Source organism: Chelonoidis abingdonii, chromosome 4, assembly GCF_003597395.2.
Source record: "Chelonoidis abingdonii isolate Lonesome George chromosome 4, CheloAbing_2.0, whole genome shotgun sequence".
Taxonomy (NCBI): Eukaryota; Metazoa; Chordata; order Testudines; family Testudinidae; genus Chelonoidis; species Chelonoidis abingdonii.
Window position 1 is genome coordinate 68845672 of NC_133772.1, and position 16094 is coordinate 68861765.

General features: G+C 44.2%; 1 protein-coding gene across 4 annotated transcripts in view; it reads right to left on the bottom strand.

Moving 5' to 3' along the window:
• Window positions 1-16094, bottom strand: part of SHANK2 (SH3 and multiple ankyrin repeat domains 2) — a 673265-nt gene that overhangs the window by 362160 nt on the left and 295011 nt on the right. For all 4 annotated transcript variants that reach the window (XM_075065249.1, XM_075065248.1, XM_075065253.1 and 1 more), the window contains 2 exons: window positions 13701-14010; window positions 8146-8315 (listed from right to left, as the gene is read on the bottom strand). In XM_075065249.1, coding sequence (XP_074921350.1) covers window positions 8146-8315; window positions 13701-14010 — 480 coding nt within the window. The remainder of the gene's footprint in view (window positions 1-8145; window positions 8316-13700; window positions 14011-16094) is intronic.

Below are 16094 nucleotides of genomic sequence, written 5' to 3' on the forward strand. Positions count from 1 at the left end.
TCTGTTGAAAGCATTTAAACTTTTAATTGTGCTATTTCCCATGTATTTATGCTAAATAAAATGGTTACTCACTTCTCGTAGTTGTTGTTTGTATCCATTCTAATCAGGTGTGTGCACATGCAGGTGCACATTGGCTGGAAGATTATTTCCCTAGCAGCATATGTCGGGTCAGCCTCGGTGCCCCCTGAAGTTGCACCCTCATGGTGCCTAACATATAGCCCTGCCAGCCCGCCACCTCTTCAATTCCTTCTTGCCAGGTACTCTGACAGAGGGGTAGGATGGTGGGTATTGGAATGGACATGGACAACACATCTCAAAGAACAACAGTTACGATAAGTAAGTAACCTTTTTTTTCTTCTTCAACTGCTTGTTCATGTCCATTCCAATCAGGTCCCTCTCAAGCCAAATTCAGAAGGTGAGATCGGAGCTCTCCATTGATTGGACTACTCCTCTTCTGAAGGCCGCATTGTCTCTGGCCTGTCGGGTGATTGCATAGTGCGTGGCGAAGGTGTATATGGATGACCACATCGCTGCTCTTCAGATTTCCTGGGTGGGAACTTGAGCCAGGAACACTGTCAAAGCCTGTGCCCTCATAGAGTGCGCTGTGATCGGAGGCGCAGGAACCCCTGCCAGGCTGTAGCACTCACTGATACAGGCAACGATACACGATGAAATGCGCTGGGCCAAAACTGGTTGACCTTTCATACTGTCCACCACTGCCACAAACAGCTGGACTGATTTCCTGAATGGTTTTGTTCTCTCGATGTAGAAAGCCAGTGCTCTGCGGACATCCAGAATGTGGAGTCTCTGCTCCCTCTTGTTAGAATGAGGTTTAGAGTAGAAAACTGTGAGGAAAATGTCCTGGCTGATGTAGAACTGTGACACAACCTTCAGGAGGAAAAGAAGGTGGGGCCTGAGCTGACCCTTGACCTTAAAGAACACAGTGTAGGGCGGCTCTAAAGTCAGACACCCTCCTGGCCGAGGTTATCATCACCAGGAATGTGACCATGTAAGAGAGTTAGAGCAGGGAGCATGTTGCTAAAGCCTCAGAGGAGTGTCCCATGAGTCTAGAGAGGACCAAGTTGAGGTCCCTGGCAGGAACCAGTTGACGAACATGTGAACATGCAGGTACAACCTGGATGGAATGCCATGATGGCAGCCAAGTGCACTCTTATAGAAGGCAACGAGAGATCCTCCAGTTTCAGATGTAGAAGGTAGTCCAGAATGTGCAGCACTAAGGCTAGCGTCGGGAGTGAGTCAAACTGCGCCGACCAGATTGAAAATCTCTTCCATTTAGAAAGGTTTGTGGCCCTTGTCAAAGGTTTTCTACTGCCAAGGAGGACCTGTCTAACCTGGTCTGAACAGGAACGCTCCGATGGATTCAACCATAGGACTTCCACACTGTGAGATGGAGCGACTGCAGGTCTGAGTGTTGGAGATGTCTGTGATCCTGTGTGAGAAGGCCAGGAAAAGCGGCAAGGTAATCCGCTCTCCCACAGACATGTCTAGGAGGGAAGTGTACCAGTGCTGACGGAACCAAGCCAGTGCTATCAGTATGACCTGAGCTCGATCTCTGCGGATCTTGAGCAGCACCTTGTGAACGAGCGGTATCAGCAGAAGACATATAGGAGAGCCACTCCCCAATGGAGGAGGAACGCATCTGCTGTGCAGCCCGGGCTGTGATTCTGGAAGAAGCAGAACTGCTGGCACTTCCTGTTGCATTGCGTGGCAAAGAGGTCGATCAGGGGAAATCCCCACCTCTGGAAGACTGAACACATGATGTCCGGGCAAAGGGACCACTCATGGCTGCAGAACGACCTGCTGAGGTGGTCTGCTAGCTCTTTCTGAATCCCGGGGACGTATGATGCTTCCAGGTCGACTGAATGTTCTACACAAAAGTCTCATAGCATGAGGGCTTCCTGGCACAGGGATGAGAAGCATGCAGCCCCGTTTGCTGATATAGAACATTGCAGCCATATTGTCCGTCATGACTGATACACATTGTCCGGTTAGGTAAGGGCAGAATGTCTGACACGCTAGGCACACCGCTCTGAGCTCTCTGACATTGATGAGGAGGCACAGATCTGCTTGCGACCAGAGGCCTTGAGTTCTGTGGTGTCCCAGATGAGCTCCCCAGCCCATATCTGATGTGTCCATCACCAACGACAGGGATGTCTGTGGAGCACTGAAGGGGACCCCTGAGCACACCTGCTGGGCATCAGTCCACCACGGGAGCGAATCGAGGATAGCGCAAGACTGGGTCACGATCCTGTCCAGTTGTCCTAGGCTGGTCAATAGACTGACGCTAGCCATGACTGTAGTGGCCAAAGCCTGAGTCTGGTGTGTCATACTACGTACATACAGGCTGCCATGTGCCCTAGAAGTTTCAGGCAGTTTCTCATGGTCATGGTGGGAAACTGCGCGACTCCCTGGATCATGTCATTGAGGGCTTGAAACCTCACCTGTGGGAGGAATGCCCTGGCTTGGGTCGAGTCCAGTACTGCCCCTATGAACTCTATCCTCTGGAGGGAGACGGAGTCAATTTTGCTTCATTTAGGAGAAGACCTAGGTTCTCAAAGGTGGCTCTGATAAATGCGACCTGAGTTTCCACTTGTGTCCTGGAGTGGCCTTTGATCAACCAGTCGTCAAGGTATGGAAACACCTGTACATGGTATCGCTGCAGAAAGGTGGCGATAACTGCCATGCACTTGGTGAATACTCGAGGTGCTGCTGACAGGCCGGATGGGAGGACAGTAAATTGGTAGTGGGAACCATTGACCACAAACATGAGGAACTTCCTGTAGTGTTGAGCGATTGCGATGTGAAAATACATGTCCTTCAAGTCGAGGGTGGCGTACCATTCTGCCGGATCTAGTGAAGGGATAAGGGAGGCCAGGGAGACAATGCTCGCGCAGGTCCAGGATAGGCTCGAGGCTGCCTTTGGCTTTCGGTAGTAGGAAATACCAGGAATAGAAGCCCTCGCCCCTGTGCTCCGGAGGCACCTCTTCCACTGCCCCTAGTGATAGGAGCGACTGCACTTCCTGAAGAGGGACAGGGAAGGAGGGTCGAAGGCTGGGAGGGCATAGAATTGGATGAAGTATCCTCTCTCTATTGTGTGAAGCACCCAATGGTCCGAGATGACATGGGACCATGCACGGTAGAAAGGGGATAGTCAGGAGGAAAAGGTAAGGTGTGTCAGATCTAGTCCAAGATCTGGTGCACTGTCCTCGACCACACCTTCAAAAGGCTGGTTTAGGACCAGAGGGCGATTTGGGCTTGCCAGAGTCCTGACTTGAGGAAGGGTGTAGCCTCTTCCTTCCACTCCCTGTTCCTCCTCCGAGAACAGTCCTGGTGGCTCTGCTGCTGGAACCTCTGAGGAGGTTGTGGGTGGAAGTGTCTCCGCTGCGTGGCAGGCCTGTACAGGCCCAAGGATTTGAGGGTGGCTCGGGAGTTTAAGGCTGTGCTGCCGCTAGTCTCTCTTTTCAGAAAACAGAGTCTTACCCTCAAACAGGAGGTCCTGAATGGTTTGCTGGACCTCGTAGGGTAACCCTGAGACTTGGAGACAAGCACTGTGCCTCATAGCGATCCCTGTTTCCATCACTCTAATGGCAGCATCTGCAGTGTCTAATGCAGCCTGCAGGGAAGCCCGGGAGACTAGCTTCCCTTCCTCCACCAAGGCAGTAAACTCCGACCAGGAATCTGAAGGGACAAGCTCCAAAAACTTTGCCATTGCTGCACAAGTGTTATACGAGTACCTGCTCACAACAGCCTGTTGGTTAGCGATACTGAGCTGCAAACTGCTTGTCGAGTAGACCTTTCTCCCCACAAGGTCAAGGCATTTAGCATCCTTGTTCTTTGGGGAGGGTCCTTGGAAGCCCTGTCTCCCATGCTAGTTAGCTACATGGACCACCAGTGAGTCAAGTGCTCGAAACCTCTGGAGGGGACTAATACCACCACTCATTGAACTTAGCAGTAGGTGGCAAGGATGCCAGCGTCTGCCACAGGTTCTTAGGTTGCGCTGGCAGCTGGCAGTGTCCACAGCCTTTATAAGTGGCAAGGCTATACATGAAGGTCTCGAGGGTGCTAGGATGTGCACCATGCAATCTGCCTCCTCTACCACCTCCTCGGCCTTGATGCCCAGACCCTTCCAGCCCTGCACAGCAACTGCTGTAGCACTCTGTTGTCCTCTAACACAGGGGCTATGGCTGCCCCACCAATGCTTCATCCAGTGACGAGGAGGAAGAAGTGTGTGCCAGTAGTAGAAGCTCCTTACCATCTTCCCCGGAGGGGTCATGTGACTCCCAGGGCAATGTTGAAGGTAGTGGTGCTGTCAACGGTGCTGGGGCTGCAGATGTCAAAGCACGCATCGGTGCCACTGTCAGCCCTATGGCAGGAAGATACATCAGCACACTTATAGGGCCCGGCACCTGCATTGAGATCAACATTGACAAAGGTGTAGGCATGGGAGAAGTGTGTATCGATGCCATGAAGGGCAGTGCCAAGGTTGGGTCTGAGCACAATGCCGGAGTCGATAATGGAGCCAGAGGCAGAAGCACTGGGACTGTAGGCGTCAAGGGCAGATGCACAGCAGAAGGTGGCACGAAGATGGCAGAGGCTATAGAAGATGTCGTAGAGCATGGACCCTGGGTTCCTCCACGGCCCTGGTGAAAAGCTCAGGGGGTCCAGAAGGGCCACTGACCTGGGTTCTGCCACTGCGGAGGCCATGCCTGGGGCTCTCTTCTGTCTTTACTGAACTTCGATCTGTGACTTCTGCTCCGACACTGAAGACCACGGAGGAGCTGATCCTCTGTGTCTCGAACATCAAGAGCTCAGGAAGTGGGTAGACTCTCTGTCCGAGTGGGTTGGCACTGATGGACATGGCGAGGGGGAGCGTCTCGACGTCATAGCCAGCTTCTCCTTCCAATGCACCGGAGGACGCAGATCTGCCAGTGCTGAGAGTGACTCCCTGGCAGGCGAGAACGATGCCATAAGATGGAGGAGGTCCCAAGCAGCCTGGTACACTTCCAGCGTCAACAGAACTTGCGGCTGCTGTGTAGGCGCCGGTGATCAAGGCAGGGCCAGACTCGACTGCTGCACCTGGGCAGGAGTCGACATGGCGCCAGCAGGGGATCCCAAGGAGAGACTTGCCTCGGATCGCACATCCCAGGGCTTGGCCAGAGGAGAATGATCATCTGGCTTCTTTTTCTTTTGAGGCACCAGTAAGTAGGAATGGTGCCTATTATCAGATAGGCCACGTGAGGAGCCATGTTGGTGCCAAGCATCTCTGGAAGAGTCCTTTCTCGATGCTGAGCTCACCAACGGCACCAGGATACTCTGCACTGAGGACTACACAGTAGGAGTTGGGTCTCCCGAGCCCAGGTCGGAATGGAGGCATAGAGCTGCCTCCATGAGGATCATCTTGAGCCACTGTTCTCTTTCCTTAAGAGTTCTCGGATGGAACTCTCATCTTACAACGATCTTTCTGATCGGTCTCCCCCAGGCACTGTAGACACGATGAATGCGGGTCACTCTTCAGCATGTGCTTGGCACAGGCCACACAGTTTTTGAAACCCAGGGACCGCAGCATACCACAGCTCTGGGAACCGGGGGGAGGGTCAACAAACTCTAAATTAAGACTCTAATAACTCTAATAACACTAACGACTAACTGTATACAACCATATAAAGAATGAACTTGCTGAGCAAGAGCTAAGGGAAACTCCAGCCACAGTTACTGGTGGTAAGGAGGAACTGAAAGGGTTGCGGGTCAGCAGTGCTATATATGAGATGCCATGAGGGTGCGACTCCAGAAGGCGCCCAGACCAGCCCGATGGATGCTGCTAAGGGAAAAATCTTCTGGCCAACGTGCATGTGCACACACCTGATTTGAATGGACATGAACAAGCACTCGAAGAAAAACCTGATTTATGCTCCCCAGTATTTCCATCATGTTTAATAATCAGAACAAGAAAGAAATGCTACACTAATCACTTTATTAAGATCAAATATTCATAATCATTTTGTGGGGAGAGGGTTGGGGTGCACTCTAAATGTCCTGAGGTTTCTCTATTTTAAGCCACGAAGGATCAGGAGACCATGGCCCAAAAGGCTGTTTGGCAGGTGGAGATAGCTGGAGTGCATTGTCCTCAGGAACTCCTCACACCCCACATAGACACCTTAAAATGTCCTTTCCTAATATGCCCCTTGTGCTGTTGGCCATTGGGACTGCCCCCATGCCAGAGTATCTCTAGTAGGAGATTTGGAGGCTGTATCCACTCCCTTTGCCCTAAAACGAAAGGGATTACGGTAGAACCTCAGAGTTACAGATACCTTGGGAATGGAGGATGTCTGTAACTCTGAAATGTTCCATCACACTAAAGAGAAGGTTACCGACTTCAGCCATGGGGGGTAAAGCAGGAGATTGGGGCTGAAGCCACAGGGCAGGGGGAGGCTGAAGCACTCACAGGGAAAAAATAGTGGGTGCTCAGCATCCACTGACAGCCCCATGCGTCAGCTCCTCCCTCTGCCCCCAGCGCCTCCCGCCCGCTAGTGGGCCTCGCGGAACAACTCCTTCCCCACTCTCCCAGTGCCTGCTGCGATCAGCTGTTCAGCGGCATACAGGAGGTGCTGAGGGGGAGGGGGAGGATCAGGGACATGAAGAGATGGGGGTGGGTGGAATGTGGGCGGGAAGGGGGCTTGGGGAAAAAAAGGGGTCTAGCACCTCCAGGAAAATCCCAAATTTGGCACCTCCATCCATAACTCCGATGTTCTTATCTTTGAGGTTCTACCGTAGAATGATACAGAGAATCTGCCCCTATGTCTCAATGATTAATGATTAATAATCTTAGAGGTGAGGGAATCAAACACTATAGATCAGCTAAAATGATCATGTAGATAAGTACTACTGACAACCTACACTGTCAGTAGTACTGTGGTGCAAGTTTTTATCTGTGAGCCAGAAAAGGTGTGTGTGTTTCCTGCCCTTCTACCCACATTTTAACCTCTACCAACTTCACCAATCTGGCACTATACTACTGTCCAGGAGGGTAAGAACAATGGGGTCAATGCAGCCCTTCATCTCCACAAACTGGGCATGTCACTTCTGGGATGCATCTGCTGTTTTGAAAAGTAACACTAAGACTACGTCTACACTGCCCTGCAGTTCAGACTACGGGGCTGCAAACAACAGTGCACACCAAAGTGCTGTTCTGTAGCTTCCCTGTGGACACTGCAGATGCAAACTGAAGGGTTACTAGTCTCATTAACATACTCCTCTTCTAGGAACCTTTTAGTTTGCGCCCGCAGCGTCCACACAGGGTAACTTACAGCAAATCACTTTGGTGCGCACGGCTGTTCGCAGCCCTGCAGTCTGAGCTGCAGGGCAGTGTAGACATAACCTAAGTTAGATCCTGATTTGCAACATGTTCTTGGCTTTCAAGCAAACTAGTAGCCATTAATTTCCCTTTTACTTTAGAAGGTATTTCCCTCCCCTACCCCAGCACAATTTAAAGTGCCCCTCCTCCCTCATGTCATGTAGAACAGCCAGAAAAAATGTGTCACATGACTCAGTATATCCTCCTTCCAGAGACTAAGAGAGAGACAAAGGAAAAAGCCTCTGGGAACTGCAGCCCATGCTGGGCAAGGGAATTGCTTTGTTTTTGTGTTACACGATTTTTGTTTAAACCAATAAATTGCACCCTGATGTAAGGTGTGAATCAGACTCAGGCATAGCATTCCTCCCCTCCTGGGTTGATGAGATAGCCCACCATCTTACAACATCCTTAAAACTCAATATTTGCCCCTCTACAATAACTGCAGTTCTGCGCCTCTTAGTCTAAGTACAGGAAGATACCATTGTTACTGCAGGTACTTTTAAGTTTCAATGGCACCCACTGCATAAATTGTTTATAACAAAAATGGTAGTTGAATACATTTTGGTTACAAAATATAACTAAGTCCACGAGTTATTAGCAAAATCTGGTGCAAAGAAATACTGGAGTGAAAATAATAGATCTATTAACATATGAGCTAAACAAAATAAATTATTCTATTATAGATGAGATAATGTAGGGCTTTAAAAACAAGATCTGTGAATAATCAGAAAAAATGCTATGGTTACTCAGGAACTAATGGAGAAAAGACTAACCTTTCACCCTGTCCCCTTTGTGCAGATGAATCTCCCCTTCTCCTTGAGGTTGATATGGCTTGATGACAATAAAAAGTCTTCCAGGTACAGCACTGTAAAGTTTGCGTTTTGGACCCTGATAATCCAAGGCAGAGATAGCATCCTTGTTGGCACTGGGATTATAACCGGCACTGGGGATTGCAATGAAATGGTATTAGTTTATCATTTAAAATTGACATTAATATTGTTCTGTTCTCATGACACAACAGAACATATTTAGTGGTGAGAATATGCAAAAAGTATGCAGTTTGCAAAAAGGCAGCATTACTGGAAAAACAAAACTAGTTTGTTAGTCTAGACACCCTATTTTTTAGATAATATTTGAAGTGGAAAAGGTCAACTTATGACCGTTTTGTTAAAACAAAATGTGAAAAGACAATAACTGAGACAACCAGGCAGTTTTCTAGCCCTTCAGCTAATTTACTTTACACACTTTATATATATATATATATATATGCACATCATAATGATGCAAAATAAATAAGTAGAACACTTTAGACCACTAAAATCTACAATTGTTGCTGTGAATGGGTGTGTTCACAATAGCTCTATAGTAACATTCATGGGCCTGAATCAAAACCATAACTCTGAATGTACCCAAAGATGCATCATGTCTTTTGTGTTTGATACAGTAGAATTTCAGGGGAAGTTTCTTATCAGTGATCAAAATATGAACACTTATCTACTTGTTTTGAATAAGGAAGAATTCATTGATAAAGGGTGAAAAATAGAGAAGCTTAGGGCTAGATCACATCACCACAAAGGCATTTCCTTTCAGGAAACCAAATGTTACAATAGTTAAGAAATGATGTCAGGTGCCAGGGAGGAAATGGTAAAATTCAAGTGTGGGTAGAAGAATCTTAAAAGGCATCATAAAAAACGTGCAACATGCTACAGTTCCACTGCTAAGGATGAATGCAAGGAACAAGAAGCCTTACATGGAAATGCTGAAAATAGAATATATGCAAAGGAAACAAGAATATATAGAAATAATCAGTGTTTCAGGGGAAAGATAAGGGTAGGGAAAAAAACAAGAATGAGTTAATACTTGCGTAATTGCTTGGGATGAGAAAGATGGGTGGTTTTTTTGGCTTAGTGAGTAAGATATCCTTTTAAACAAAAAACACCAATAGGGCAAGGGAGAGCAAGCAGGATTTTTGCCTGAGCTAGTATATATAGATAATTAAGAAAACTTCACTGGCTAGCTCAGCCTAAGGGGAACAAAGTGAGCTTTCACAAATATATTTTTGGTGTAAAGAAGACAAAGTGAAAGTAGGCATTCTAATCATAGAAGATTAGGGTTGGAAGGGACCTCAGAAGGTCATCTAGTCCAAACCCCTGCTCAAAGCAGGACCAATCCCCAGGCAGATTTTTACCCCAGTTCCCTAAATGGCCCCCTCAAGGATTGAGCTCACAACCCCAGGTTTAGCAGGCTAATGCTCAAACCACTGAGCTATCCCTCCCCCTATATGTATGAGGAAAACAAATATCAATTATTTACAGTCTAACAAAAAGGGGGGAGAGAGCAGAGAATATGAAAGAATGAAGACTGGGTCAGAGCTGTTGATAAAAAGTAAACAAGGGAAGCTTGGAAGAAGTTTAACATAGTGGAACATCTGAATAAGGAAGGCTTTGCCCCATCCACTCAAATCAATCTCACTGCAGTAACCCAAACGTTATCAGGAGCCTTTGATCTCAGACTTGATCATTTTCTAGTTTTATTTTTCTTTCTTTCCTTTTAGAGCCAAAGACTGGTGCCAATAACGACAGACTCCACTTAGTGTTTCAAGTGGCTATGCAGGCTGGAGGCATAGAGGATATCTAATCTGGCAGAGTATAAATCCTCCAAACTTTATGAGTTAGGATATGAACCATCACCGCTTCTTTGATTTAAGAGTCCCCTTTCCTTCTGAGGGGGTGGTTCTCCTTTAACCCTGTTGCTAGGACCAAGTACTACAGATGCTGCTTCCTTTAATCTTAGTTGGCATCTCCCACTCAATAAATCCCAGTTTAATCGTTAAGGCTGGTTAGTATTTCAAAAAGAAAAATACTAGATGGATGAAATAGGTCAGGACAATTGTACATATGGTCACATCCTAGCCTCTTATGTCATACCTATCAAAAGATTCAACCTCCCTTCTTTTGGGAGGAGGGAGTAAGGCCTCCCCCCACCTTTATTTTAATAGACTGATTTTCTTGTGAATACTTCCCATTCCAATCATGATCACAGGCATCCTCCCCTCATTGATGGGATGTACAAACCCCTTGCATCCAGAGGGAAAGGAAGGTGTTAATGTAGATCCAAGAAGAGGAAGAAAGTGGAGCAGCTGGGTTTAATCACAACTGTAAGCAGGCGTGGCTTTAAGAGAATGGGGAGATGAAAGCTGTTCCTGAGAAATGGAAGAACTCTTCAAAAAGCTCACTCACGAGCACGAGGTGCTCACCAGGAAGCAACAGAAAGATTGTTTTATGGAAAATGTATGTTTATTGGGGACTGGCTGGAGCAAGCTATTCACTTTCATTCCTTTTTGCTTTCTTTGGTTTAGGTTGCAGAAAGCCACAAAAAACTTTTTTGAATTGACTGAGGCTTTTTGGACTAAAGAGAGGGACAGTTTTATGTGAACCACTAGCAAATAGCAAGGGGAGAGAACAAAGATTACCCTTCAGGCTCAAAGTAAAGGCTTGGTGAAACTTCAAGGAAGAGAATTAGTGGAAGGAGTCCTATGCGTGCCCCCATTCATGACTGCACAACATCTTTGTGGTAACTACAGCACTAGTTGAATAACCCACACACTTTCTAGGTATGGTGTTCTGTCCCATCTAGTGGCACTGAGATCACTTAGTGAGAGAGAGAGAGAGAAAGCAATTAATGTATCTGCTCTACAGCACTAGTTAAGCCCCAGTTAGCTTTTAGCTCATGCAGTAGAGGCTCATACACTAAGCTCCAGAGGTCCCCGGTTCACTCCCACCCACCGACGACCAGGGTCTGTTAGCATTATGGTTGCATAGAATATTAGGAAAAAGTGTTTCAATGGTCTTCAATAAATTTAGAAGCTGGAAATAAGAGCTTGCACCATGTGACCAGCCAGCTTTCTGTGGACCACCAGCAGATGCACTGGAGGTGCCTGGGATGTATATTCATAGGTTATACCACATGGCACTGTTTCTACTCTATGTTTGGATAAGTGTGCAAGTAGTTTCAGTACAAATACTTGCAAATACTTAACATTTGGCTTCCACAAATTTTCCAGCATGAAATTGGCTTCCGTTAACAGTTATGCTGGTGAAACTCACTCAAGCATTCAGAGATAGTGAGCACAGAAGAGGGATGAGAGCAGCCAAAGCAAATTCATTTAAAAAAATGAATTAATATTCACAGAAAGTTTTTGCATTATTTGCCAGCTCCATAAATCAACAAATTATGATCCAGGAACCTAGAGATATTATTCTAGTAACACTGTATATTCTAATTAGAAGCCAAGTTTTTAAATAGCTTTTAGCTAGATTGTCCTTTGGAGAAAGCAAAACACGTTCCCTCTAACTGGAAGGAACAAATAGGAGGATCCGTGGCCTGCAAAGACAATTTAACAGGTGGACCCTGCAGAATTTAACAGGTGGACATCTATGCAGAATCCTACTGTAGTGTCCAGATAGATTCAAGGATCTGCCCACAAGTTTCTCTATGCAGGAGTGAGGCTGAAGGTAATAACTGAATGATTTTGCACAGTTACTGCAATATATAACATTGGACCACTTTGCTATATTGGATCAGACCACTGGCCTGTGAAGTTCAGAATCCTATCTCATACAGTGGTCAATGCCATATGTGATTTAAACAAAAAAGTGTTGTGAATTTTGTAGACTGCAACATTAGACAACTCTGGTGGTATTGCTGATGCCACTATCAGAAAACACGTGTTAGCTGAGTGCCCATAACTGAAGAGGGGGAGGAGAAGGAAAAGAAGGAGCAAAGTAAAGGAAGAAAGTAATAGGAAAATGATAACTTCTGCCAAATTCTCTTTTGCTTTAATGACTACAAAAGTAGATAAAAATCTATTATATATAATATCAAAGTGATACCCAACAGTAGCCAACGCTGCTACTTGACAATATTCATTTTCTTTTTTCATATTGAGATCAGGAAATATGACAGAGAAAGCCCATTATTTTGAATGACAATAAAATTAAGTTTATTGGATCAATGTATTTAAATTCTATTTGAGTCTCTGACTCTCCCCCTAACATAAACTGCAATTATCCCTTTATAGGGCCGCATTTTGGAGTGTACTGACATTCTTTAAAGATAAAGCATTCACACCTAATCTATCAATTTTGTTCTATTAAAATGCATGCCAGCATCCACCTTTCTCCAATGAAGCAAGACTTCTCATCCAGTGGGCACAGCCCATAAGTAGGTTGATGGGGGCACCCATTGGGTCACACTCATTAGTCAAGGGGGAAAAAATAAAGCAGAAAAATCCTCAAGTATTAGGGCCCTGCAGAAAGTGAGAACAGAAGAAGATACTTGTTCCCTACCACCACAGCGTCCAGCTGCCCCTCCTCAGCTCTGCCTCCACCAACCTCCCTAACTCAGTTCTCCACTTTTTCTTCCTTCTTGCATACTGCTCAGCTCCAGATCAGAGGAAGTGGGACTTCAAGAGGCTCTGGAGTTGGGTATGTTGCCTCTAACTGGCCTTGAATGCTGTCTGGGGAGGGGGACGGAAGAAAGCAATTGACTCAGGTGCCATCAACAACCTGATGGACAACAGCACCCCTCACCCAACTGTACAGTAAGCAGACTACAGCCATAAGAGATAGTTTGGTCCCTACTACCTCAGAGTCTCTCTCTTTCCCCATGATTTATTAGAGCTGTTACAACCATACAAGACTCTGAAGCTACTTGCATCTAGAGTTGTGTGAATAACTGATTTTTCAATTCATTGGCTGAACCAAAACATATAGAAAACAAAAAATTGTTTTGGGTCTTCTGGAAACAAACATTTCAAATTTCAAACTTTTTGGTAAACCGAAAAAAGTAATACAACTTTTGTTTTGGATGAAACATATCATTTTGTTTCTGAATTTAACCTTCTAAAAATAAAATCAAAATTCAAAACAAAAGGTCATTTGGAATTGAAAAAAATCAGAATGTTACATTTTGAAAGTAAAAAATTATCTCCAGCTCTACTAATACCCTGCTTGAAACAGGAGGGGAGTGGTAGAGCATTCCAAAGCATGATTTGGTAAGCTTCAGATCATACTGCTAGGTTTACCTATTTACGCAGATTTTGCGAGGAAAGGGATGGAGCGGATAAGAGTATCTGAAAGCAATGGTTAGAGGTGTTGACAAGTTTAGCTTTTGGATATTGCTCCAATGCATATGATTTTCTTCAAATGTTCACTTCTACTCTGGGCCCAAGATGAACATTTATAATAAATCTGTACTAATGAATATTGTGGTCAGTGTGTCAATAAAACGGTATATTTCATGTTGTAGGAATATTGAAAAAGATCACCTGATGTGCCTATGTTGCTGTCTTTTTGCATCCTCTCCTACCCTGTTTAATGATGGCGACCGACTCCGAGATGAGGGGGTATAACTCCCAACAGTTTTTACAGTTCCATTAGGATTATTCTGCATCTGTTGAAATAGGTGAGGTGAAAGGCTGCGGTGTGAAGAAGCAGAAGATGAAGCTGACCAGTCAGGAATGTTGTTGATGTTCAGATTGTTATCGCTGTTGGAACGAAGTAAGACACGAGGTGCTGCCAATGTGCTTTGGGGCCTTCGCCTCCTGTTTGAATAGGTAGGGGCCTCTCTAAATGGCACTGTATTAAGAGGGGGAGGGGAAAAACAATTATGGTAATCACATCTGATTTTATCATTTATGCATATTTATCACTCCTTAAAAAGATTCAACAACATATGGCACCTTTTTCGGGTGCGCAGAGTAAGAGAGAAAAACTATCTTTGCTGATTATCTAATCAAGCTAAATAACAGAATTATATTTAAAATGTAATTAAAACTGAAAACTACTTTCATATGCAACATACTTTGACTTGCTGGTTATAATACATACTTAAGTCCCACAATACTGGAAACATCAATGATAAATAAATAGTAATGTCAGACATCTGGTTTTCGCCAAGCTTTCTTCAACACTATTTGCTCTCTCTTATCTCTCAAGTTTTCTTTGAAGCCTAACACAAGTTCATAGACTTGAACAGATCCACAGAAACTTCTTCCTTCATGCTGTATCTGTTGAGTTCCTTTTTCCTAGAGAGACCTAAACTGAGAGAAAGAATTTGGTTCCGTTGTCAGTTCAGGAGTAGCCTGGAAATCTTTAATGTTAGCGGTCACCTTATCTCCATCTGCTAGGTTAAAAATTCAGGACAGATTCTTCTTCTGTTAGAACTCTTACACTGACATAATCCCTAGGTGTCTGTTTTTCTAATCTAGGCATTTCTATTGCACCTATTATTGTATATAGAGCAGAGAGTGCAGTATCCTGAGGTAATATGCTCACTTCAGCTCCCACAAGCATCCACGGGAGAATATACTGACATATCTAAACATAGCAATAAATCATTTAACTAATTATTTTTAGCAGAAAAAAAAATACAAAGCAGTGACCTGATCCATCAAATGCTACTAGCAGAGCACTGCAATTATGGGACAATTTATATTAGTAAACACTATGCCCCAAGACTCTCTATTTCTCAAAGTAATGGGTTCTTTAGCCTCAAGTAAAGTTTAAAGAGACTTTTCTAATAAAAGGTTTCTTATACACACCCTAGATTTGATGGTTTTTCCTACTAATTTCCTAAACTAATAGAGGTCCAATCCTGAAAATGCTTATTTATTTTAGTCTTTATTTATGCAAAATAATCCTTCAAAATAATAACTTAGTAGGACTCAGAGGGTTTCTAGGATTGAATCCAGAGTTCACAAATCTAGATCTGCAAAGTAATAATAATGATATCACTAACAAAAGGCAGCCTGTAATAATTCAGAAGACTACGCAGATTGTAATTTTAAAAAAATATATAATATTTCAGTTAGGAAAGAAACCCCAGATAATATTTTGCATTTATACAATGTCATTCATCTTAAAAGATAACTATGTACTCAACCAAAACTTTAAAAGCATAAGCTTATATAAAATAGAACAAATATGTCACACTATAAAAAACACACACATCTTAATATAGATATTAGTATTCACAGAAATCACTTCATCCTCCCCTAATATGCAGCCATCTCTGGGGTGAAACACAACAAGTGCGTAAGATCACAGAGAAATGTATCACACAATTTTAGGACAGGAAAAGAAGAATATTTTAACCAAGTGTAACTGTAGCTGAAAGAATGAAGTTCCTCAAATAATTTTCACTAGAATTCTTGACTGACAAGTGATTCCAAGGAAGATCATAAAATGCATAACAAACAGTCAAAATTCCAGGTAGCTGAAACTCTCATTTAGGTTAACTTTCCCTTACAAATATTAAAAAAGATACATACAGAGAACAGGATTTAAAATTGATATTAAATTCTACTGTATTTTATTTGAAGCAAAAATTAAATAGTTATCTTTGAAGGATGAGACTTAAGAGAGTGCTAAGTTTATAATGGAAATAGCAAAAATCTACAGAACATCTGAGAGAGGAGGATTTTTCAAGTATATCATAATGCCCACTTAGGAAATAAAATTGCAATTAGAAGATAGTCAATGGAACTTGTGTTGCTAACTCCACTTAGGTGCTTTTGAATGTATGACACAATGCTTCTAAAAGACTCAGCTCAAGGCCAACCCAAACTTCTTAAAGAAAATTCACAACACAATCTTCCATATTGAGTGTGTCTGAATCCTCTGCAAAAAAGGTACATGTTTTTTTCAATTTTTATTCATTG